This window comes from Sphaerodactylus townsendi, linkage group LG01 (assembly GCF_021028975.2).
Source record: "Sphaerodactylus townsendi isolate TG3544 linkage group LG01, MPM_Stown_v2.3, whole genome shotgun sequence".
In the NCBI taxonomy this organism is placed as follows: domain Eukaryota; kingdom Metazoa; phylum Chordata; class Lepidosauria; order Squamata; family Sphaerodactylidae; genus Sphaerodactylus; species Sphaerodactylus townsendi.
In genome coordinates, this window is record NC_059425.1 from 23171218 (window position 1) to 23196466 (window position 25249).

The 25249-nt window shown below is 41.6% G+C and overlaps 1 protein-coding gene across 1 annotated transcript; it reads right to left on the reverse strand.

Moving 5' to 3' along the window:
- Positions 1–912: 912 nt before the first annotated feature.
- On the reverse strand, positions 913–25178 carry LIX1L (limb and CNS expressed 1 like). The gene is made up of 6 exons (XM_048513634.1): positions 24737–25178; positions 11979–12142; positions 8273–8413; positions 7719–7814; positions 5868–5945; positions 913–4603 (listed from the first exon to the last, which is right to left on the reverse strand). The coding sequence occupies exons 1-6, from the start codon at positions 25086–25088 to the stop codon at positions 4361–4363; spliced, it is 1074 nt and encodes a 357-aa protein (XP_048369591.1). The 5' UTR covers positions 25089–25178; the 3' UTR covers positions 913–4360.
- Positions 25179–25249: the final 71 nt, after the last annotated feature.

Consider the following 25249-nt stretch of genomic DNA (forward strand, 5'->3'; position numbering starts at 1 on the left):
TAACTGATTACAGCTAGGTCTTACCCAAAGGTAACGTTTACAGGCCTGTCTTCAAGGGAAATTCAGGAATGCTACTTTATACAGACGGAACTTAAACCAGCATTCTATCTGTAATAAGCCAAAGACTGAGAGAAGAGAGGGAAAAATCTTGAGAACCTTCAAAGAGTTATAAACTGAGTATATAAATGCATTTAAACATGACTAGTACTGTATACATAAGTTTGTATATAAAAATATATATATTATATATAAACTGCCAGACAGATGAGCTCAGGTATAGAAACAACAAGGCGCTAAGGCCAAAGAATATTGCTATTTCTCGAGCTCTATGTCTTGAATAGACATAACATCCATGCTTCTGCAGCAACCTGTTTTTGAGAAAAGGGAATGTGGTGAAGAGGTCAAACTTCTGCAAGCTGACTCCAATCCATACTCAACAATTCTGAGTTGCCGGTATATCGGCTGAACTGTCAGAATTAACTATCTAGGACACTTGAGGATTTCTGCTTGTTTACCAAGCCTGACACCAAATCCTAAATTCACATACAATATACCAACTGTTACGGATTAAGTTCCAAGAATATAAAGCTACGGCCAGCTACCAGGTGTACAAGAGTCTTGACTAAGCGGGCGATGGATGATGATCTAGGCAATACAGCAAAATGACGATGATAGAAGCCTTATTAACACAATCCTAACACAACCACCAGTCTCTCACATGGCTGTGCTTTGTTAATACAAAAGGCCTTCAGGTCCTCCCTAGAAAGCCCAGTTTGGCTCCAGGGCCTCCAGCAGCTCATCTCTAAGTTAAGGGCAAGGAACAGAAGTGCTATTTGTGTTGTCGAAGGCTTTCACGGCTGCAATCACTAGGGTGTTGTGGGTTTTCCGGGTTGTATGGCCATAGACATGGCCATACAACCTGGAAAACCCACAACACCCTAAAAGTGCTATTTCTGCACAGAACTGCATTCCAATCTTGAGTGAGCCACACAAATGTCCAAGTACATAACCAGTACTTTTTGCACACTTGTCAGGGCTGCCATCCTTTTAGGATGGGAGGTGTGGCAATGCCAGGCCAATTTTGGTTGCAAGAAACGTATGGAAAGCCGAGACATCAAAAAGAATTATTGCTGAAAACTGGCTGTAGAAAAAATTTCCCAGTGGCAACCGTTGAAATGGGAGTTAAAAGAACTTAGTATTTTATGATTCACTGGAATCCAACAATGCTGAATGAAGCTGAGATTTAAGGTCCGCAAGGGTAGAACAGAAGTGGCAAGTTAACCACCCTTCACTTCTTTTCGTCCTCCCTCCCGTAGTTTGTTCACCTGCAATGTCAAGATCAAAAGTGCAGAGAGCCAAATTGGCCTAGCAGCTAGTGTCTGAGTAGAGGTGGAGTCCCAGTTTCAAATCTCTCCCACTGCCATAAAGCTGAGTGATGCTGGGGTAGGCAGCCTATCCTATTTTGCGATGATAAAAAATGGTGAAGAGACATCCATGTTTATCACCCTGAGCTAACTGGAGGAAGGACGGGATAAAAACATATTGAATAGCCCCAAAAACCTTCTCATGCTGCCTTGTAAACGGTAACGGGGTTTTGGTTTGTGTGAACACTGTGATTAATCTCAAGTCTGCATCACTGGGATGAATTATGTGCTTCAGAAGAGAAGGAATGGCTAGACCCTGGGCACTTGAGGTGGGAACACTCACATGGTAAAACGAACTCTGTACTTTCTCCCTGGAAATACATTCAGCCCTACAGTTGAGCCTTCCAGTATGGCTCAGCCATGTCCTAAGCTACATTAAGATCTGAACCACTGATAATTTTTTTTTCTTTACAACGCCTTTTTGAAACCAGCCCCATAATTGCAAGATAAGGGGAAAGTGCCACGTGGCACCAACCTAAAATAATAAGCAAGGTATTAAGATGTTATCCTAGAAGTGGCTCCTAAACAGAGTAAATTTAAGGTATCCAAAAATTCACTGCACAAGGACTCACAGCTCAAATAAACGTCCCACTTTAGTGTTAACTGATTGTTACGTAGCCCCTCAGAGAGATTACTGGCTGGCCATGTCTTTTTGTCGCTTATCATTATTGGTTGGTATTTTACAAAACCAAGCTTTAGCAGCAAAGTTTCAGATAGGAATTATTCACATGCAGAACAAAGTCAAATAAAGCAATCCTAGTGTTCTAATGATGGTGCAGCAGAGTTAAAAGATTAAGCGGCTGTCATGATTTCCTTATGTTTTACTGTTGCTTGAACCAGAGTGTCTCTAGCTAATCAATACATGGGAGAAACCACCATGTCACAGCTGATTCATGACGACCCTATAGGGGCTGACGGGAATTGTAGTCCATGAACATCTGGAGTGCCATAGGTTGGCCACCTCTGCTATAGGGTTTTCAGAGCAGAGGTGGTTTGCTGTTGCTTTTTCCCACCTAGCAACCCTGGGCTTCCCTGTGGTCTCTCAGCCAAATTTTAACTAGCGCCAACCCTGCTTAGCTTCAGAAATCTGATGAGATTGGGCTATCCTGGACCATCCAGGTCAGGGCTTCAGTACATATGACCTGCAAATTACCTGTGAATATGAAGCTTGCTTCAAGCTAATATCTATATCTATATATATACATAGTCAGTGTTTTTACTTAAGAGTCCTGCTTCTAGTTTCAGTCTCCCCCCCTCTCTTTAAAAAGTGCACATATAAAAGTTTTTTATCCTAGGAATGTTCTGTTCAAGCAAGATCTGAAAATCTCTGAAGAAGCTACCTTCCCCCAACTGCACAGTTAAATCCTTTCAATGCTGCGCGTTTCACCAGAAAGTAGCTCTAATTACTACGTGGCAGGCAAACTCAAGACTGTCACACACATTTCCCAAGACGCATTAGGCTGATCTACCCACAATATGTTGAGGAGTCCAAGCATCTCAGTTCACAGGAGGTTTATGTACACACTGGCTAATGGAAACCATGTGAGCAAAATGGGACCAGAGCAGAGATCTTGCTATGATCTTTTAAGGGACCAGATCTGGCACAAACTCTATTCTGGTAATAAATGCGGCTGATACGATAGCATGCACTGACTAGGTTTGTCATTGGCAACCTCAAGTCTACAGCAACATCTGTAGCCTAAAGTAATTATAGACTCAGAAAGACAAACTGGTACGAGAGGCACGGGTTCTGCTTGAGGAGTAACAGCTACTGAGTGCCTTAGAAGCAGCCTTTCTATCTACTTACCTACTACAGTAAGAAGCAGCTAGAAAGAGGCTTAAATGTTAAAGGCTATGAACTCTCTACTTAAACTTAATTACTCGATTAATTAATCTCCCCCAAAGCCATGACAACTCCTTTAAGCACCTCAAGTCTTGTTCTTTGGCACAGATATTCCCACTGAGTGTAAGCCACAGAAAAGCCACTGGACAGATCTGATGGGACAAATAAGAGAAAAGTAATACCATTATGTGTGGACATCTAAAACTCTCTGAAACTCACTGCGGTTTTCAGTATCCACAAGTCAAATCTTCATACTATGTGAAATTTTGCAGAGATACCTGTCAGAACAAGATGCCACAAATACTGAGGCAACACAACTGAATCACAACTCTAGCACAAGCCAGAGGTTATTGCAACAGAGCTGTTTAAGTGCTGTGCTTTTCAGGTAAGTGAGGGAGGGGAGACAATACCAAGCCAGGTTCACTTAAAAGTACCTAGCGTGAAAAATAAATGGCCTCATGAATCATTATGTATCAAATCTGGGGCACAAGCTGGTATTCTCTAGGAAATGCTACATTTACATTTAATACTGATAGCTGTACAAGACCTGGAAAGAATGGAGGGCTAAGTGTTTAACACTGAAAGGGCTACATTTAAAAGGTGCTCAGACTCAAAAAAATCCTCCAGCAAAGAGTATACATGAACTAAGGAAACCCAAGTACAAAAATTATACAAAATGTCAACCAAAAAGTTTAAAATATGTGCAAACAAGCCACAGTTCTTGAAAAGAAGGCATCTGTGCACTCGTAACATGGTTCAGATTACAGCCTAAACAAAGATGGAGCAAATACAAAATTTGGCAAAATTTCCAGATTCTGAAATGCTCATTGTGCATTCCAATTGATGTATACACGCATCTGGACTCTGACTAGGAAAAAAGACAATCAATTTGCCAGCTTCAGTACTTTACAACCCAACAGGAATATCCCCTTTGATATTCAACGGTATGTGTATAATGGCAAATCTTGTTTTAAAAAATCAATTTGCTTATTTTGCATCCTCAAAATTTGTTAAAACTAGGTCAGATCCCTTTAACAGCCTGGCTCTATGGAAGAGGAGGGGAGAGGAGAGGCAGAATGGCTCTCCTGAGGTCCTAACAGTTGGAAGAGTGCATGTTCCCTAGCTGGCCAGCTGCCAACATCAGGATGTCTTTCTTCTCCTTGTGGAATCGTAGTTCCTTCCCAGCCAGCCGGGCTTCATCCAATTCCCGCTCTGTAGAGGCCAACTCTCTGGAAAGGGCCCCTGGGATATTTTGTTCCCGACTGACCCAATCCATTGCCATCTGGTTCCTGATGTCATCATCCAGGGCACGGTGAGAGTAGTGAGCCAGCACCTCCTAGAGAGGGAGGGACAAAGACCTGCAGGTGAGCCTTTGAATGATACAAGTAGTTGCTTCCCAAATACCAGGGCTGTGAAGAAAACCGAGATTGATTTCAGAGGACCATATGGGATAGCTTACAACTCCGGTACAGGCTTTAAGCTGCACTCAGAAAGCCACACAAAGTTGGAAGAACAGCCAAGGACAGAGATGCATTGCTAAGCTGCAGAACTGATGGAAATTCTCAATTACATTTGTCTTCTGTGCCTATCTGGAGAGCGGATTCAATGAGAAGCCACTAATTCCACTATAAATATGCATTTATATTTAGGATTTATTTACAAAATGTGTATCCTGTTTTTCTGCCCTTACAAGGGACACCCAGGTGGCTAACTATTTAAAGCAGGGGTGCTGAACTCATTTGTTGCAAGGGGCAAATATGACAAAAATGTGACTTGGTCGGACCAGGATGGCTGCCTTGGCTGGCCCTAGAACAGCATTGGGGGGATGCCTGCAGAGGGGTGGGTTGGCTGCCATAAGAGGGCTCATCAGGCCCATGAAGCAGCTGAGGCAACCTGCCCCCCGCTCTGGCCTGGGGAGCCTGGCATGCCAGGCCATATTGGAAGCAAGGGAAGGTGCCTTATCCAGCTCACGGGCCTGATAAACCCACTCAAGGGGCCAGATCTGGTCCCTGGGCAGCATGTTTGACACCCCTGATTTAAAGCATCATGATAAGATTTAAAAACCCCTCTCCCAAACATACACGATTAAAATCATTTTTCAAAAGAGTTAAAAACATATGCAAGGCATAAAAACTTTGGTTAGGAAGGAGAAATCATTAAGGGAGTGCTAAACAAAGCGAAAAGACGACAGCAACAGAGAGGACAATCAATCTCCCTGGGGAAGAGAGTTCCAAAGCTTTTGTGCCATGGCCAAGAAGGCACTCTTGCAGGTTGTTGCTGCCTAATCTCAGAAGGTGGTCAAGCAGGTTCATAAAGATCAGGTAGGTCTTCAGGTTTGTTGGTCCCAAACCATGCAGGGCTTTGAAGGTCAAAGAGACTTAAGCACTGGTTAGAAAGTTCTGAACTCACTTTCAGAGGCAAAGTGGTAACAATCGAAAGCCTACATTAGCTGAGACACAAGCATGCTTCCACATTATCACACCTGGTTCAACACCCCATGCCACTTCAGGAAAATCCACTGGCATTACATATATATACGAAGAGGGATAGATGTTCACCAGTTAGAAAGTGGGCCAGGGATTTTTCAAGGCTGTCCTCACCTGTCGCGAGCACTGCCTCTCTCGCATGGCTTTAAGGCTACCGTTCCAGTGCAGCAGCTGGAAGACTGTCATCAGTTCCTGCCAAAGGAGAGTAGTCCAGTTTTGAGTACCATTTCAACACTAATGAAAAAAGGGAAAGGAAATGCAATAGATATGCACTCACAGGAGACATGCACTTTGCAGGAGCTAAGACCACCGGCCCTTTTCCATCCACAAAAACCCACTACTGTGGTGGAATGATTGAAGAGTGGTGCTCTAGATATAATCTTGAATAATCCTGGACCACCCAGATCCATCCTCCTGAACAGAAAATGGCTTCCATGCAGCTAGAATTGCAGCCCAGTGCAAGAGAATAAGGTTTCATGCTGAGAATTCCAAAATTACCGGGCGATCAGATCCTTCAATCCATCTGCCCAAGTACATGCAACTCTTAAAATATCTGTTGGGGTTTAACACAGATTTACCACATGTTTGACATTCTTGGAATAGAAGTTTGTATCTCTGCAGCAATGTGATATGGCAGAGGGATCACCAGGTCACTAACAAAAATCCCAGCTTTTACAACGACCTTTTGTGCTTCTCAAAAACCTTGTGTTATTGCATATGTTTCGAACAAACCAGCTCTACTATGTCAGGGGATAGGGAAAAAACAGTCCTGGGAAAGTATCCATCTGCACATTTGAGGATGATAGTCAGAATGCCTTGTGGGTTGTACTATCATGTGTACAGGGCTTATCAGTGCCACCAACAAGTCTGGAGCAGTTAAACTATGCACAGATAAGCAACAGCACACCCACAATGCTTTGTGCAGGTCACATCGAAGCTCATGCCAGAGCTATCCCGTAAACCTCACAAGCAAGTCAGGGAGCCCTATACATAACAAATCAGAGCGGGAAGGAAAATACTGGCAATGGCGTCACTCTGTGTAAACAGGGCCATTAATGTAAACCTTGCTCTGTCAAGCTACCGGACTGTTACTATTCCTGGGAGACAAACAAAAGGAGAGATCAGCACTGGAGAAGTTGGCTCATAGTGGATTGCCAGACAAAGCATCAACTGTAAGAGCCAAGGTGCTGGGCTTTGAAAAACAATCTGGCTCTGCAACAGGCTGTAACCATGGAGCACTGACGCTAGACTGTGCCTTGTTCAAACGCCTCTCCAGTCAAAGCACGGCCAAGACTGAGTAACCGCCATTCAAGATTTCCTCTGACAACACATAGTAAACAGCAGTGAAATTCCTCCCAGTGCACTTTGAGGTTCAGCTACCTAGAAAGAGTGTTGCTGGACCAGACCAGTAGTCCATCCAGTCTCAGTAAGCCAAGCAGATCCTCTGGAGGCCCACCAAGAGGGCATAGAGGCTAAGGCCTTCCCCTGATGCTGCCTCCTGATATTTACTGCCTCTAAACATGGCTCTATATGTCTCCAACTTTGAAAAACTGTGACAAATAATGACCCAGGTTGTAGAAGGCTGGAACTCACCCATCTCCAAGGATTATAAATTAGATTGTGTTTTCTGAGAGTTGTGGCAGAAGAGGACATTGCGTCCTGCATGTCTCACATTGACAGACTGCTGAAGTCATACAAGATCTCTCTTGGACCTGCTGCAGTTTGTATTCCACAAATTTCAGTTCTCCAAGAGAATAATTTAAAGGTGTTGCACAGGTCTTGTCTTAGAAATACAAAGATAAAAGTCTAGCTCTCCACTGGTCAATATGTTGTAGTATACTGGCATATACTTATTCACTTGTTTAACTATTTTAGCTCTGAACCTCCTTGAGTGGATCGGCAAAAGTGGAGTGCACACATTTTCTAAACATATAAGGGAACATTTAATCAGACTGTCAAAAGTACCTGGAATTCCAACATAGACTTCCCTTTGTTTGACTCCAGCATGAAGCGGAATGCACCAATGCCAGTGCTCGGATTATCTGCCTCTTCTCTGTTACCCTGCAGGAAAGGCAATGTTTAAGGGATTGTGATTCTTTCAATCTTGATGGGTTTATTGTATCAACTGTCACATGTAGTGACATCCTGAGAATTTCTCACTTAAAAAAAACAGCATACAAATATCCAAAAGAAATACACTCTTTAGTTGCTGTGCTCTACCAGCACAATGATTGTGGCATCTGTGCAAAGAGAGTAAGAGGACAGAACTGAATTATCAAAGGAACATCAGCTTCTACAGTTACCATAATAACTAATAGGCAAAGGTCTGGAGCTTATGAGAAGAAAGCTTAGCAAACATTAAGGAGGGTAATGATTGATTTTCATGAAATTCCAAGAGCGGTTAGAAACCCTTCCATAAGGATTTCCAGATGCAAAACACATTTCTTTTCCCATGGATGCACATAATTCCCAAGGCTTCTGCCCCCAATCCCAACAATGGAGCTTTCAGAAGCACTTACATTGAAAGATGCCAAGGCCTCCAAGACGCTTTTTTCAATAAATTCATCCGTGATTCTCCGGGATGGATGTTCATTGAACACAGAATTCATCAGCGCAATTTTTGCTGCACTCCTCCTTGCTTCAGCTTTGGTGGGACAAAACTGGTGGAGGGGGGAGCATAGGCATCAGAAAGAAAGACAGAAGGCCAAGGTCAATTAGATTCTATACACTCCAAAGTGGTACCTACTCAAAATTATTATGCTGCAACCAGGCATTGCTGAACTGCTATTCTTTAACATCCTGAAGTCATTAGGAGTGGGTTTTAGAAGCCAAGCAACTCCAGCCGCTAGAATGCAAATTATGCAAGCAGCTGAAGTCAGCAAAGACATACATGGGGAGGGAAACTCCATAGCTGGAACTGTCAACAAAATTAATTAGCCTGAAGTCAAGATATAGCCACCTTATTGTAAATAATCCAGACTGCTTTCCAAGTAGACTGGGTGGTTCAGAAGCCAGACTGCTTCTTTTGGATGTCTGTTTCAAACTGTAGAACTAGAGCTTTATTCTAATGTAATCGAATGCCTCCCTACCAGTAACCAATAAAATTTGTGGGCATTAAACTTTACAACTAGTTATCAGTTACCTTTGTTAAACAGACTGCAGTTGTCAAGCAAAACTTCTTAGATGGATTTTCAGTCATGGGGAACCCTTTATGAATGCACCAGGATAATAACTGGAAGTGCATCTCTGGCTGCCTGGACACCAGATTCCAAATTCAAATTCTCCAACACCACCACCTCTGAGCTATGACACACATAGGGTGAAACTCTGGAAATCTTACTTGCTACAGATATTCCTAGTAGAGCATGCTCTCCTAGTTACTCTTATGCTTTGATAAGTTTGAACTGAGTTCAGTGTTTGTATCCTGTTGTTAAGATCAAATAACTCCAATTTTTTTTAAAAAAAATCTGTAAGTATAAAGCAATGTAAAAGTATAAAGCAAAGATTACACAATCTGAGAACAGGAAAAATCAAATACAAACTCAATCCCTTTTTAGGTCTAAAACTTATCCCTGTAACGTTAAAGAGATAAGCAGAAATATCTTATTGGTTCCAGATTTGTTGTTATCCGCAGTGCATTACAGCTTTACCTTCTTCCATCTGGCTGATCACCACTGTTTAGACCATGTATCTGTCTGACTGCAGGACTTAAGTCTGCACTTAAGCCTTGAACACTTAAAGTATGAACCTAACATTCACAATGCAAAACTCACAAAAAATTTTACCCAGACACTTGATTGAAATGTCATAGCACCACTGCAGAACCATATGGAACAGCAGCCATATGGGTCAGGAGGGTGCAGAGAGCAGGGGTCAAAATCACTCCCTCCTGCCACTTTTATTAGTGACAAAAGAGAGTGATTTTCCCACTCCACTGATGATTATGTAGATAGTGCAAACTCTGGAATAAAGTTTTCTCTGTGTTAAGTTTTGGTATAATGGTTAATAAATTTGACTCTGGATATAAAATCAGACATCTTTATTGGGTTGTCAGCAAGAACTGAAGAGGCAGGAAGCCAGATCTGGGGATCCTGGCTCTTGCAACCACATTCTTTTCCCGCTTGAACACCCCCTCCCATCTTCCTACAGATTAATAGAACAAGGTGTGAAAAGCTTTGTTATGGAGTTCTGAGTGTCTCAAGGTCGAGATATAGTCTTCTGCCTGGAGCCTCCCGCCTTCCAGAGGCCCTTGGCAAGGTCACCTACTTAGCTATGTTACCAAGCACAGCGATTAAGAACAAAAGGTAATTAAGATTAAAAACAAAAGGTAACATATGACAGATGGGTATATGAAAGGATGTTTCCCCTTGCCCAGATGTGGCCTTTGGCCTGGATGGTGTGAGGACGGGAGCCATACCGGACACTGTGGTTAAAAATGGCTGCTGGGGGGGTCCTTGAACAGACCTTGTAAGTTCCTTGCTCTGGATCCAATCCACAATCAACCCTACTGCAACAAATGTGTGCGTGCTTGGTTTGCCTACCAAATTGTGCCCCAGCTCATGCAGGGAGATGTTCCTTACCTCCAATTACCTGGAGCATTTTTGGAATGCTTTTTTATAGTTTTAAAATTATAGTACATAAACACATGGACGTTTACCTCATTTTTTCAAACCACTTTAAAAAAGTGATCCAGACACTAATTAATTGATTCAAATAGTATTAGAAGAGACCGTTGTCATCGAACTTCCATTTTGGCCTGCCTTTCTCTTTTGAACTCCATCTTGAGATGTGGGATTGGCTTTTGTTTGCTAGGCCAAGAGGCTTTTCTGGCCATTAGCACTTCTAAAGAGTGAAGGCTAGCAGGTATGGCTTGTATAGCACACTTGCTGGCAAAAGAGTAGCTCAATAGAAAGCAAGTCTTTCCTGGTATATGGTAATCAGACCATTCATCAAGAATATGCAAGTGATTAATCAATCAGTGGGCTATCAGACACAAGTGGATTTTGATGTATTAACATTCTTCAAATGAATTAGACAACTCTATCACCCAAAGAAGGCTGTTTAAAGTTTCCAACCAAAAAAATCATCTGTAGGAGATTATCAAGACCAGTGGTTCTTAACCTTCCTAATGCCGAGACCCTTTAATACAGTTCCTCATGTTGTGGTGACCCCCAACGCTAACATTTATCCATTTTACAGATGGAGAACACTAATGCAGAGAATCTTAGGTGACCCCTGTGAAAGGGTCGTTCGACCGCCAAAGGGGTCCCGACCCACAAATTGAGAACCACTGATCAAGACTCTGGTTCCTTGCCTTTCTTACTTGGAATATTCCCTAGACCACGGAACCACTTCCTCTCACCACTGAGGAATGAACTGTCATCTAGCTAACATATTGTCTCCTCCCATTTCCAACTTTCAAGAAAGGTTTGTTTTGTTTTGAACTCAAGTCTTCTGTGTTATAAGTGGAACTAGAATCTCACCACAACCACATCCAGCAGTCAATTTTTGTGCATTTGCAGTGTACTTGCTGCAAATATGTCATATGATTCCTTGTTTCTCTTCTCTTGTAAATTACTGGCTGCCTAGATGTTAAACTGGCCCTCTACCCAAACCTCCATGGATAGGTAAGTAGCTACAGTACCTGTCTCTCTCTCTCCACCTCTTTGGCCTGTTTCATTGCACCTTGGTGTGTGCCAAACTGGAAAATTGGCTACCTTCACACTGATACAGGTATAAGGCACATCTGAATCCCGACCACACATGATAAAGTGATCACCATCAAAATCTGGAGCAAATAAGTTCACCATCATAATATAATTCCTTAGCTACCCATGTAGTATCAACACATGGCAGCAACAGAAAAGGAATTGGCTGCTGCCGCCCAACAATTGTCTGTGCAGTCTAAACTCTTTTAATCATTCCTATCAAATCACAGCCTTGACTTGAATAGCCTAGGTTAGCCCAGTCTTGTCAGAACTAAGCTAAGCAGGGATGGCCCTGGTTAGTATTTGGATGGGAGACCAAGGAATACCAAGGTCACTACTCAGGAAGGCAATGGCAAACTACCTCTGAACATCTCTTGTCTTGAAACACCCCCCACCCCGGGATCGCCATCAGTTGGCTGTGACTCAATGGCAAAGAAGAAAATCAGGTCAGATTTCTGTAGGGATGAAGGCAAAAAAAAAGAAAAAAGGAAAACACCAAATGAATAAAAACTCTAACCTGAAAACTGCCAAAACAGCTCCCTCCAGGCAAAGTGACATAGCAAACATAAGGAGGACTGTTAGATGGCACCATCTCATAAACCACCAGAGCACCATTTTTCAGATCTGCACCACGGGATTGTTTCATCTGCCAAAACTCCTGAAGAGCTTCTACAACATTGACTGAAAACAGAGAAAAAGTGACGTATATCAGAATATTAAAAATGAGATGTAATTTTTCATAGCAAAAGAAATAAGGAAAATGTAATACGGATGTAGCATTTTAAACTTGTATTTTTCCTCTAGACAGTCAAATCTACGTGCAGTTTCAGTCATTCGCAACTATCAAACAGCTACCAGTCACCTCTAATGAACAGAATCTCAGAAGCTTGGTCTCTTCAGGTGACAAATCCAAAAGTAGAGGATATAAGGGCTATTTTACAATAACAATTATTAAATACACATTATTTCAATGTATATAATAGTCAAATGACTAAACAGTGTCATTTGGAATATGCTGCCACAGGAGGTGGTGATGGCCACTAACCTGGATAGCTTTACAAGGGGCTTGGACAGATTTATGGAGAAGAAGTCGATCTATGGCTACCAATCTTGATCCTCCTTGATCTGAGATTGCAAATGCCTTAGCAGACCAGGTGCTCGGGAGCAGCAGCAGGCCATTGCTTTCACATCCTGCATGTGAGCTCCCAAAGGAATCTGGTGGGCCACTGCGAGTAGCAGAGTGCTGGACTAGATGGACTCTGGTCTGATCCAGCAGGATCTTTCTTATGTTCTTAGTGAGTAGAAGGCACCCTCGGAGTGTGCTTCAGGTTCCCCCCTAAAAACAGAAATCTTCTTGCTATTTAAAAACCAAAAAGACATTGCCATGTCTTGCTTACCATTCTGATTTGAAGGGAAAAATTGTGACAGCGTATGTGTGGGTGTATGGGTGTGCGTGTGCTAAGGCAAACAATAGCTCAGCTGACCTGCACTGGCATTAAAATTTCTAACAAAAGTTGCAATAATTTTGAATGACCTGTGAGATGAATTTTTGAGATTTTTGAGATGAATACAAGAATATTTTGTGACCAAAAAGTGAGTAACATGAACAGCAGGTCTATTCAAGGATAACTTGTTCCTTTTCAATTAAACTTAACTGGGTTTACAGTAGCATCCTTCCTCAAATATTGGTAACACTATTTCCAATATAGGAGTTAACAGAACCATGCACCTCTGTTTCAAACTTCTAGAACCTATTAATAAAATTAAACTGGCCATTTTACTGTAGCACAGTGGTTCTTAAGCTTTTTCTGTCAGACCTCCTTTGGGAAAGATCTTATGACTCACACCTCCCATGCATCTGGCCTAAACTTTAAGCAGGGTGAGTTTTAGGACATAAAAATGCAACTTTTTTTCAGCCAGATCCTAAATTTAGCCACTGGAGTGAATTAAAAATGCATGCTCACAAGCAATAAAACAGTTTTGAGGGAATACATTTTGTGAATTCTGTATATGTAAAATACAGATAACACAATTTTTCTCTCCCAATATTGTTAGAAAACTTCAGCACATCCTGCATGGGGAAAAACATTAGCACACACTGTAGAACTCTTGAGTTGAAAGAGCTTTGTTTCACAATGGAACAAGAGAGAATTGCACCTCCCACCACTGGACACCACTCCCTTGGGTAAAAGGTTTCTTTACCCCAGTGATTCTCGTTAATAGTAAGTCATATTGTTCCATCAAGTCACACTCAGACCAGAAACAAAATTAAAATGGAATCAAGGTATGTTCACATATTATTCTGTTCCCCTTCATTTTATCTTCACCAAATCCTCTGAAGTTGGGGAGACAGAGTCTCCCAATGAATTTCAAAGCTGAGCACAAATTTGAGCCCAAATCTCCTTAGTCCTAGTCTGATATTCTTACTACTATTGGGCACTGGCTCAGCCAAGCAAACTCAGGTCTACTCAGTGGCTGGATGAGAGACCTCTTGGGAAGCTTGCCTTGAGTTCCATAAATGAGAAAATATGGAAAAATAAACTTAACTAATAAAATTAATACATTAAAAAGCAGGACCCTTTTGGTGATCACAGAAGAGGGATTGCCTGGAATACATAAAAGCATTTGAAAGATATTTTTCTAAATGCAGATCACCGTTAGAAGGGAAATATCCATTGTACCTAGAGAAAATGCCTCTTCAAACAGCCACCAATATCTTTCACCCCACAAGTTCTCAGCAAAGCACTGTTACTATACGCTTTTCCACCAAGAGATCCATATAGAATTGTACCAGTAAATCCATCCACCACTCCTTCCTGTACCTTATTTGCAGTAGAATGCTTCGCAGGGGTCACAGTGCGTGCCTTTTTCTGTTCTAGCGTCTGTCATTCAGGAGCCTCCATGCAGCTGCCACCATTTGCAGAATGTTCCCAGGAATTTCTTCTGCTTACAGCTCATTTGAAGGTCGTTTCACTGCAAAAAGCTGATGAATAAAGTTTGTTTTTCCTGGCAATTGCATGCACATATTGCACTCACGATTTAAAATAATCTGTAGGTCTGTCTTCCACAGCAGACAGATGCACCCATTGCTTCTTAATGGGAGGTAGACCAGCCCTCCAAGCAGCTGCAATTTTTAAATGGTATCTTCGTAGATATGAAGAATTCTCATTTAAAACAAAAAAGAGGAAAAAATGACACGTGAGGGATCGCCAGGAAAAACAAGTTTTACGCATCAACATTTTACAGTGAAATGCCCTTTAGATGAGCTGCAAGCAGAGGCAATTCCTGGGAATTTTCTGCAAATGGCGGCTGCGCCGAGACTCTTGAAGCTAACACAAAATAACGGCCATTGAAAAAGGAAAGGGAGAACTCTAAGGTGGGCGGCGGGAGGACGTTTCTTCAATAGTTGTTCAATACACTATAAATGCTCTTTTATCAAACTACCATGTTCAATAGCGCACAGAATTATGGTTTGACGAAGGCTGTGCTTAAAATTGATTCTTCAACACTCACACACGTTTGGCACTATTTTCACCTGTGGAAACATGGCACTTTCACTTCCACCAAACCACAACTAACCGCACTTTTGGTGAAAAAGGGTATAGACCACTATGTTTTAATCTTCTTAGCAGAATCAAGAAAAGACAGTGCGTTACAGGTCTTTCTGAAAGACTTCCTTGGAATCTGGCTGGAATTTTTTTTTTAATCTATTAATGGAAAACTTCTGGTTTGGGCCGTTTTCAAACCTGGGATTTCTACATTCACTCCCCAACTCAGCCCACAAGCACTTGCCAAAACTGAAATGTTATTTTAAAAGGGCAACTGTGCCTATCATCAAAATTAGCTCAGGAAATCTCAAAATTGGGCCAGTCAAGTCAAAAGTGAAAGAAGTTCTGGCCAGCACAGTTATCTTTAGACATATTTTCCTGACATATGAACAGCAATTCTTCAATATAGTACTTTCATTGTTGAAGTGGTACAAACCTCTTTTATTCTGAAGTCCTCTGCATTGGAAAATAAAGTGTCACTCAATCAACTAAAGTTCCGAGACTTTAAATACTACAGACCAGCAAAAATCAACATGTTTTCTAACTAGTGCTTTGAGGTGATCTAGAATCGAGGTGATAGTGGGTGATGACAGCAACTCTTTCAGTTTCTGCCCTTCAAAAGAGGGGGAATGTCATCCCATCTCCTTCCTTTGGATTGAGTTCATATGCCCTTTCATAGAAACCCAAAGGACTGATTTATCATATTTACCAAATGGGCAACAGTGATTTGATTTAAAACCCATTTGTTTGTTTTTTGGCGGTCCACAGTATCTGTAACACTCTCTGTCAATACAGTATTCAAAAGGAATATATTGTTTTCCTGTCAACTTTCTTCATTGTCCAGCTTTCACACCCATGTTCAGTAACAGAGAAAGCATGAATTAATTTTATTTTGGTTGCAAAAGACACATCCTTACACTTAAGAACCTTTTTAGCACCTCCATGGTTGTCCTTCCCAGTCTCAATCTTCTGATTCCTGGTTGCAGACTCCCTATTGGTTGATTATGGAGCAAAAGAATAAAAAGTTTCCTCATTGTCCACATCAATGTTGAGTAATTCTCCAGTAGTCCTCCTTTCCTTTAACTTAAAGCAGTACCATACCCTGTTTCCCCAAATATAAGACATCCCTGGAAAATAAGACATAGTAGAGGTTTTGCTGAAGTGTGAAATATAAGGCATCCCCCAAAAGTAAGACGTAGCAAAGTTTTTGTTTGGAAGCACGCCCGATGAAACAGAACACAGAAAAATAAAACATCCCTGAAAATAAGACATAGCGCATCTTTGGGAGCAAAAATTAATATAACACACTGTCTTATTTTCGGGGAAACACGGTAGTTGTTTCAAGTCTTCACTATTTTATGCCAGTAATGTGGTATCAGTATCATTCATATCTGTTACTGTTCCTTTTCCCTTTACCTTCATCTAATTCTAATCCAGCTTTCCTTATGATGTGCGGTATATCATTAAACACTAAACTAAACTAAGCCTTCAGAAGCCACAAGATCAGCTCTTCAACAAACCAGCCAACTTGTTGACATTATGTTGCTTGAAAACAGCCAAAAGAATCCTCTATAGAAACACTAGAGCACAAGAGTTGTATTCTCAGCCTAGACAAGGCTCTCCTGTTACACATTGCCCCTTTCGTACTACAAAACCACTGTTTCAAAAGAAAAAACACAAACTTTAGGTCAGACAGCAGTAAGAATATCAGACAGCCACAATCCTTGACTGAATTAAGCACTGCATTTCCAAAACCACAAAACAGTTCTATGGAGACAAGGATTTCATTTGTAAATTAGATTTTATAAAAATGCTTGCATTTTTTGAAAAACAAGTCAGCAGGCCAGTGTAGATGCTGGTCCTGCCCTGCAAATGTGGCTCCTGCACTTCTATCATTCTGCAGAGTGCATAAAACAACTGTTCATAAGAGCATTTTTTTTAACTAAGGAAATAGGACTGTAATAACATTGGAATTGTTTGGCAGGATATTTTGAAAGACTGGCGGTTTATGGCACTATTTACTGTATGCCTTTCTTCATTTTACAGCATTGTTTTCTAATTTCTGTAATTCAGTTTTTCCATTTCATATGTCACGTTTTCAGTGTTCTTTTCTAACTTTGTAATCCAATTTTATTACAATATTTACGATATACCTTCTATTGTTTCTAAGGCACTGCTACATTGTGTAATCCGCCTGGAGTCTCAGAAAGAAAGGCAAATTATAAATAAATATCCAAGTTCTACTGTAATGTTATTAAAAAGTTCCTATGATCCCACTCCTATAATTTAAAGTTTAACAAGAACATCATCTATCTAAAGCAACATACTGCAAAATATAATTTTTCAAGCTACCCCAAATCCATGAATTCAGAGGAAGCTGTAATGCATCTTGTGTTGGGTAAAAGTCAGTGTTTTTTTGGTCCTCACCAACATTCTTTCAAAAAGCCCAAAACTCACAGTGACGTAAAAGAAAAAATTCTGCCAGGCCCGCAAAGAGAACATACTGGTCCCCTTTCAGACTACTTTCTGTCTTGTATTTTAAATAAAGACAGACGAGGTTCTGATTTAGAAAGAAATGATGGAAAACAAGCATCAGCAGCTCAAGCAAAACTAGGATGACTACTTGAGCCAGGATCAATTGAGAATGCTAGAAAAAATGACTATGATGTCCAGGTTTCCATAAAGAGTTGGCAAAATCCAACCCCGAAGTATGCAAACTCTGAATACAAGATAAAAAGCTTAACAAAGAACAGCTTTCCAGAGACTCCTTACTGCCCCTTAGGATACTGTGGAAAAGCAATGCTGTCCAAGATACTTCATCTGAACCTGGCTGCAGCACACAATGACATAGTCTAAGACTGCAGGTGTTTAAAGGTTAGAACAAGAAGCCACCTTCACTGACATCACGTAGCTCTCTTTGGTCTTCTGGCAGAAGTATTTTTTCCATTTGTTTTTGCTGCAGAATGCTTGGAGCTAGGAATGCAGGAACATTCACAGTTCAGTTTTTCTTTGGTTTTATATGCTACCATCATGAGCACTTTAATTTTACTGAATTTGGTTCCTGAAGTTCTCAGTTTGTTCGTTATACATCATGTTTATACCTTCGATACACAAACACTGCAAAATGCATACATTTTACTGGAATATATTAGCGTGAAAGCCACAGAAAATAGTGCAAATACAAAAAGAACTGTTATTCCAGGCTGTACACTGCCAAGTTCTGCTAACAACATTTCCACTCCATCAACCGCTGCACTTTTTTTGGTAGAATACAAAGAGAAGTGGTTCTGCAACTTAGCCCTTTTAGGTTACTATCATCTGCATATTAATATACAGTGTTCCCAAACACAACCACTTAATACTTAGCTGTTACCAGACTGACCTATGGTGGGTGGGGGGAAGGGTCTGTTTTAAGAACAGTGTCTCTACCCATTCTGCCAACCCTTGGGATCCCTAGCAGTGCCAAAATGGGGAGCCCAGTCTCTGCATTAACTAGTGTACCCACAAGGACAAGGTAAAATCTTTCCTGGACTTGCCCTTGCCCACATCTGCCTTACAAATAGCCACCACACCCATCCTAAAGGGAATAAGAAAACACAGTGCCTCCATCTTGGTAGCTGTTGTTTGCCATCTCCAGCCCTGGGCTATTCACTCTGTGAAAACAAAGGACTTGTTAATGTATTTGCCCTTAGTATTACCCAATACTACTACTTCTGACTAATTTATCTCTAATGAGCACCTCATTTACATTGTCACAGAAACTGTACTTCATCATTTTCCTCCCACCTTCAGGTATTCCCAAGCTTGGTCCATCAAATTAACATCTCAACCATTAGATTAACGACTCAAACCATTAAGGTTGATGTCTGTCTTCTGTCTTTCACCAGAAAGGCAGGAATCCTCGAAGTCTGGGAGATTAAAGGTCACTCTGCATAACCCCGAGGGTTCCTTTTTCCCTACAAGAAGCCCCCTCTCCTAGAAGCCACTGTTCAATATCTCTGGACACCAGAGATGTTGATATTGTCCCACAATGCATTGTTCTTTCTTCTTCCAGAACTAAGCGCTGGTCACTCAGATCTGTTCAACGGACCATTCTGCTCCAAGATCAGGTGACTATAACCCATATTCCCCCCATCCCCTTCATCTATTCCAAACCAATCCATTCAACACTGTTTACATCCTAGGACTCTGTGTGTATTGCTTTGATTATTGAGTGCTTCTGTACCCCTATTATCCCTAAATAAAACTGTTACACTTTATTTGCTCTCCTGCTCTCCTGATTTCTAGCAAAAGCTGACTTTCATATGCTAATTTCCCCACTCTAAAAGGGACAAACTTCCACCATTTTGGGTAACACATCTGTCTTTCTCTAAGCAATGTCAAAAATCTCCTGATTTCAACCTCCTGAGTATCTAACTGTAGACCATACAACCTACTGAAATACAAAAATACTCCCTTCCCTTTAAAAACTGCAACACAAAGTGCTAGACTAGGATGTGGGTGAGTCAGGTTCAAATCTATAATCGGCAATGAAAGCCCGCTAAGTGATCTTGAGTCAGTCACTTTCTCAGTCTAAACTACCTCACAGGGTTTTGCTACAATGATAAAATGGAGGAGAGAAAAACAATGTTGTAAGCAATTCTGGATCTCCACTGGGGAGAAAAGTAGGGTCTAAGTATTTAACAATTATGTTCATGGAGTACAAAATTTCCTCAGATATCAACATTAGAAATTATTAATTTTAGACGTTATCCTTTACAATTATAATAGTTTATTAATTTTCTAGTACCTTACGTTCAAAACATAGGGGTTTTTCCGCTGTTTTGTATGGTTTTGTATGGTTCAATATGCAAAGGGAAAGCCACTGGGATAAATCATCAGGAGGTTTGGGTTGCAGTGTCACTGTTATTTCCACCTCATTCCAAGGATCCCCCTGATGCTCTGAGCTGGTGCTTGGAGTCATTCATGGGCTAGATGAGGGTGAAAACTGCAACTTAATCCTGACAAGACCGAGGGTTGGTAGAAAGGTAGACTCAAACTTGAGGTCTCTCCAGTTTTGGATGGGGCTATATTTCCTTGAAAAGCCAGGTTTACAGCTTGGGATTGTTGCTGGACACAGCAGTCATCTCAGAAAACCAGGTAATAGCAATGGTCTGAAGTACTTCAGCTGATGCGTCACGTGCATCTGTTCCTGGGCCTAGCTACAATTAAACTTGACAACTGCAATGCACTCACCATGGGGCTACTCATGAAGAATGCTTGGAAGATACAACTGGTGCAGAATGCTGGGCTAGATCACTGTTGGGGCCAGCCATCAGGCACATGATATTATAGTAATTCTCCTGACCACCAATCTGCTCCATCAGGTGCCGATTTTGACCTTAAAAAACCTCACATGATTTGGGACCAGGGTCCCTGACATACTATCTTCTTCCATATGTTCCTGCCCCAGAATTAAGATCACAGGGAGTGGCCCCCCTGAATGTCCTATCAAATGTGCTTACTTGGTGTGTACGCAAAAGGACCTTTTCATTGGCAGTTCCAGGATTATACAATAGCTTCCTCAAGGAAGTGCACCTGGTCCCTCCATTTTGATCTTTAGTAGGCAGTTTAAGACAATTAGATTTAGGAATGCATTTAATTAAAGCAAAGCTGAACTGTGATTTTGGTTTTATGTTGACTAATTTTTTAATGTTATGTTTATTAATTACTATTGTAAGCCACCTTGAGATCTATAGGAAGAAAGGTGTCTAATAAATAAATAAAATGGACAATTGTGTTTTCAGGCTCTGGGTATTTGGATACCGTGAAACATAATGACTACTTCCAGCACATGCACACAAACTTCTTTGGAATTTGCCTTGGAGAACATTAATGCAAAAGTGACTTGACAGAGTTGTGAATGTTTTCTGCAACCATGGTCATCTTTCAAAATAAGGAAAATTAACTGAAGTGAGCAGATTTGCAGCAATGATCTTCAACACAAGTTTTAAAGAGCAAGACTGGCTATTTTTTAATTTGTGCCCCATTTTTACTATTATTGAAGGTGGTTATAAGTTAACAATTAATTAAAAAGCAGAGACACAGATTAACTAAGCCAGCCCCAGTTTCCAGCAACTGAAAAAAACTTTGTGATCAGCTCATCTGCATCAGGAGAAATCTCCTGAGACTTAACCACAGCTTGTATTCTACTGAGATCAGATATTTGAACAGTTTGCTACTCATCTCTAACATTCAGGGTAACAACTATCTGAGTCTATCCCCAACCCTACCCTAAAACTCCCACATCTTGCCCAGGAGAGACGAGTGACTTCAAGGGGCAGTGGCTAGAGATTAACAGCCGGAGAACAGCAAATCTTAAAACTGAAAGCTATAATACACCCATCCAAAAATATTCCTATGAGGAAATTGGGGTTGTGGCATGAAGCAGAAAGAGAGAAAATGTCTGGAAAACTTATGAAGAAAACCAGTTGCTTATTTTTAACATTTGTTACTCATGGTTTCAGACATTTACAATTACAGTCCACTTGGCTTTTATTTATATCCATTGTTTATGGCCTTGGAGCAGACACTGGTCCCTGCTTTGTGTATGACACCAGATCTGACTTGCATATTAAATAGGAAACAGTAAATTATTCCACATGGCCTTGAAGGTTTCCAGAGCCAGAAAAGCAGCACTGAGTTTAAGTCAGATTGCTTGCCAAACCTTTACCGCTTAGAATGTGCAAGGCAGCATCTACATAGATTTGCAGCCCTATCTAGGATCAAATATTCCAAATGTCAAAACTCCAAAGCAAGGAAAAAATATTTCTCTACTTGTGAGTTTTGTAAAATCTCAGATTTTAACAGCCCTTTGTTCCCTTTCCATACATTTGCTATGAAAACTAAACAGGTCTTGATGGTGACTTAAGTATGAGGTTACCCAGGGGTGTCAAAAATTTGACATCTTCTATGCAATCCCAGAACAAAGTGTGATACGAGTCACATAGAAAAAGCATACACAGGTAACTTATTGCATTCAATTAAAAAAATAAAATTCAACCATTCTGGAAAAAAAAGGGGGGGGGAGTTTACAGAAGGAAACTTCTGTGAAGAATAAAATACCCCTTCCTTTCACACTACTTTAATCAAGATTTTGACAAGTATCCTATAGTCAACATGTATAATTAAAATTCCCATGGGACAACTGTTGGTTACAAAGGTTTAGTTTCATCTAGTATATTTGAGACTGAAGTCTACGTCTTTCTGTTTGGAAGCCTCCTTAAGCGCAACAAAAAATAAAGCAGAAATAGCAGTCTTGAAAATAAATCAATGATAAACAAACCTCTGGGAAGGTAGTTTACATTGTGTCACCCACTATCAGTTGAAAGCTCTGCTTAGCAAAACAAAGGGGACAAGAGAAAGAGAGAAAACTGCCTCAAAGGACTTGGCAGCACTCCAAACCCTCTTTCTCCACCATTACATGAACTTTTCTACCCTGCAAGCTATAAAAAGTTGGGACCAACACTAAAGCTCCCTTGTTCAGAAACCCACGAACAGAAACTGTATGCTTTTACTTTGCACTCACAGAATCCTCCCCCCCTCCACCTTCTTGTCCAGTCTTGGTTTAGAGCCAATACAGCAAAAGGGACAAAACTGTCCCACAGACACAGGATCCAATGATGTTATTTTAAAACACAAAAATTCAAAGAAATACAAAACTTGAATGACAATGCCAGCTGGTATTTAAAATGCTTAGTTGCAAGTCTGGACCACAAAGGGCTTTTAATTAGGTCTGGATGTTCAAGAAAGTTGATATAAAGGTGAACTAGAGAGTGTGAGAGTGAGCTGCCTCAACTCTCACATTAGCCATGTCTCCATCTCTCTGCTGTCCATCTGCAATTTGGTGACACTATTTTGCACCTGAAAGTTGTTAAGCCACTGATTCTCAAACTTTCTGAAAAGCATCACTCTTCTAAATTTACAGCACTGTTCATAACCAGTGCTACTTTCCCTTCCACAAAATTAAAAGCAGGCATCTCATATCAGTTAACGCCCAGCTACATATTCTAACTATTGTGTGTAGTGCTTGGAAACATAGCATTACTATATTTCAGCATTACTGCCTTTTAGGACATTTTGCACACTGTAGAGGAGCAAAACCTGGTGTTACTATTAAGTCTCCTCTCCAAGCTTACCTTGTTCCTCTTCCTTTCGGACTTCTCCACCCACCTGCTAGACAGTCTCTATGTACATTTTGAGAGTCACTATTAAAGCATTTCAAGAAGAACTCTAAATGCTAAGCAGAATTTGGCCAACTACCAGAACAAAAGGATGCAAAAATTGTTTTAGAGTCAACGTTTCCCCCTCATCCTCTACATAATATGCATTAAGCATAAATAGTCTTACGGGCAGAGAGAATGGATCTTCTATTCTGTACTCACTTAGGAGCACCACCTTGACACAGATTTCTATTAAAACCATCTGGCAGTGTTTCTTGAGGTTAAGCAGTGGTCAAACAAAATGAACCCTCCATGCCCTTACCACAGCTAAAAGTCTCACATTACGACACTGGAAAGATAAAAGCCCACCTCTGGTGAATCAATGGATGACCTTAGAATTCTATCAATATTCAAATGCATAGTATCTACAGAGCGAATGAGCACAGCCTTATTTTTAGATATTTATAACCTGTTTATAGAAACACATGTGCTGCTCTGCCACCACTATTACATTTTCGGCTTTATGTATATGATTAAATGACTTTTGTTTTTTATCTTGAGTTTCTTTTAAAGGACGCCAGAAAAAAGAAAAATGATCCTGGCAGAATGGCACTTTGCCTACCCATTTTAAGCAATTAATCTGAAAAGATGATCCACAGTTGCTTTTTAAATATAGGCTTATTTTAAGCCTTGTGAAGCCCAGAGAAAGAGCCTGCTGGATCAGACCAGAGTCCATCTAGTCCAGCACTCTGCTACTCGCAGTGGCCCACCAGATGCCTTTGGGAGCTCACAGGCATGATGTGAAAGCAATGGCCTTCTGCTGCTGCTGCTGCTGCTCCACAGCACCTGGTCTGCTAAGGCATTTGCAACCTCAGATCAAGGAGGATCCTACATCCTGTAGGAATTCTGAAATAGCAAGCAAAGCCTTTATTGGCATACAGAATTCTGAAAAACCATCTTTAAACAGTGAAAAGGCCCTTTTTAATTGTCAGTCCAGAAGTAACATACTGCAAACGTTCAAAACCATCTTTCACTTGCATGTCCTATTTGTTTCTGAACAGAGAAAAGGGCAGCTTGCATATGCCTATTCTATTCATGCTCATCCCCTGCATTTCGAAAAAGCATTCTGCACATGCCCAGAGTCCTTTTCATTCAATTCATGTCCAACCCTCACTTTTTTCCTGCATTTATAAAAAGCACTCTGTACATACCCAGAGGCAGGGTACTTTACATTCCATCCATGCTCAACCCCTTCTTTATCCTGCATTTCGAAAAAGCACTCTGCACATGCGCAGAGGCAGGGTCCTTTACATTCTATCCATGCTCAACCTCTACTTTATCCTGCATTTATAAAAAGTACTCTGTACATGCGCAGAGGCAGGGTCCCTTTCATTCTATTCGTGCTCAACCCCTTCTTTATCCTACACGTATAAAAAGTACTCTGCACATGCCCAGAGGCAAGACCAGAGCCGGGGAAGGGGAAGAGAAACCGTCCCTCCTTCTCTCCCCCGCCTCGCCCTCCTCACCGCGGCCGTATCCCTGCGTGTGCTTGGCGAAGCTCCTGACCACCGCCTCGACGGCCTCCCTCAGCACAACGGGCGGCCCTGTCGTCGTCCCTCCTGGGGAGATGGAGACGCCCAACGCGCCCGGCAGGAGCGGCGGCGGGAGAGGCGGGAGTGGAGGCAAGGGCGGTGGAGGGGGCGGTGGCGGAGGCCCCAAGGTGAGCCCGAGCCCCAGCGGCGGAGGGGGCGGCGGTAGCGGCGGAGGGGGCGCTGAGGCGGCTGGAGCGGGGATGGAGACGGTCACGCCTGGCCGCAGCGTTCGCAGCGTGGCCCCGACTCCCGGTTGCAGCCGCTGGGCTCGCAGAGATTCCATCATCACGGCAACGTCGAGCCGCTGAGGGAGAGGACAAGAATAAAACTCCGTTACCTACACCCTGCCTTCTCTGCCTTTCCTCATATTGTCAATCATCCCCTAGTCGCGGGAGTTCTCCAATGGCAGAGCGCGACTCCGGACAGAGGCGTGGCCGGGCGGGCGTG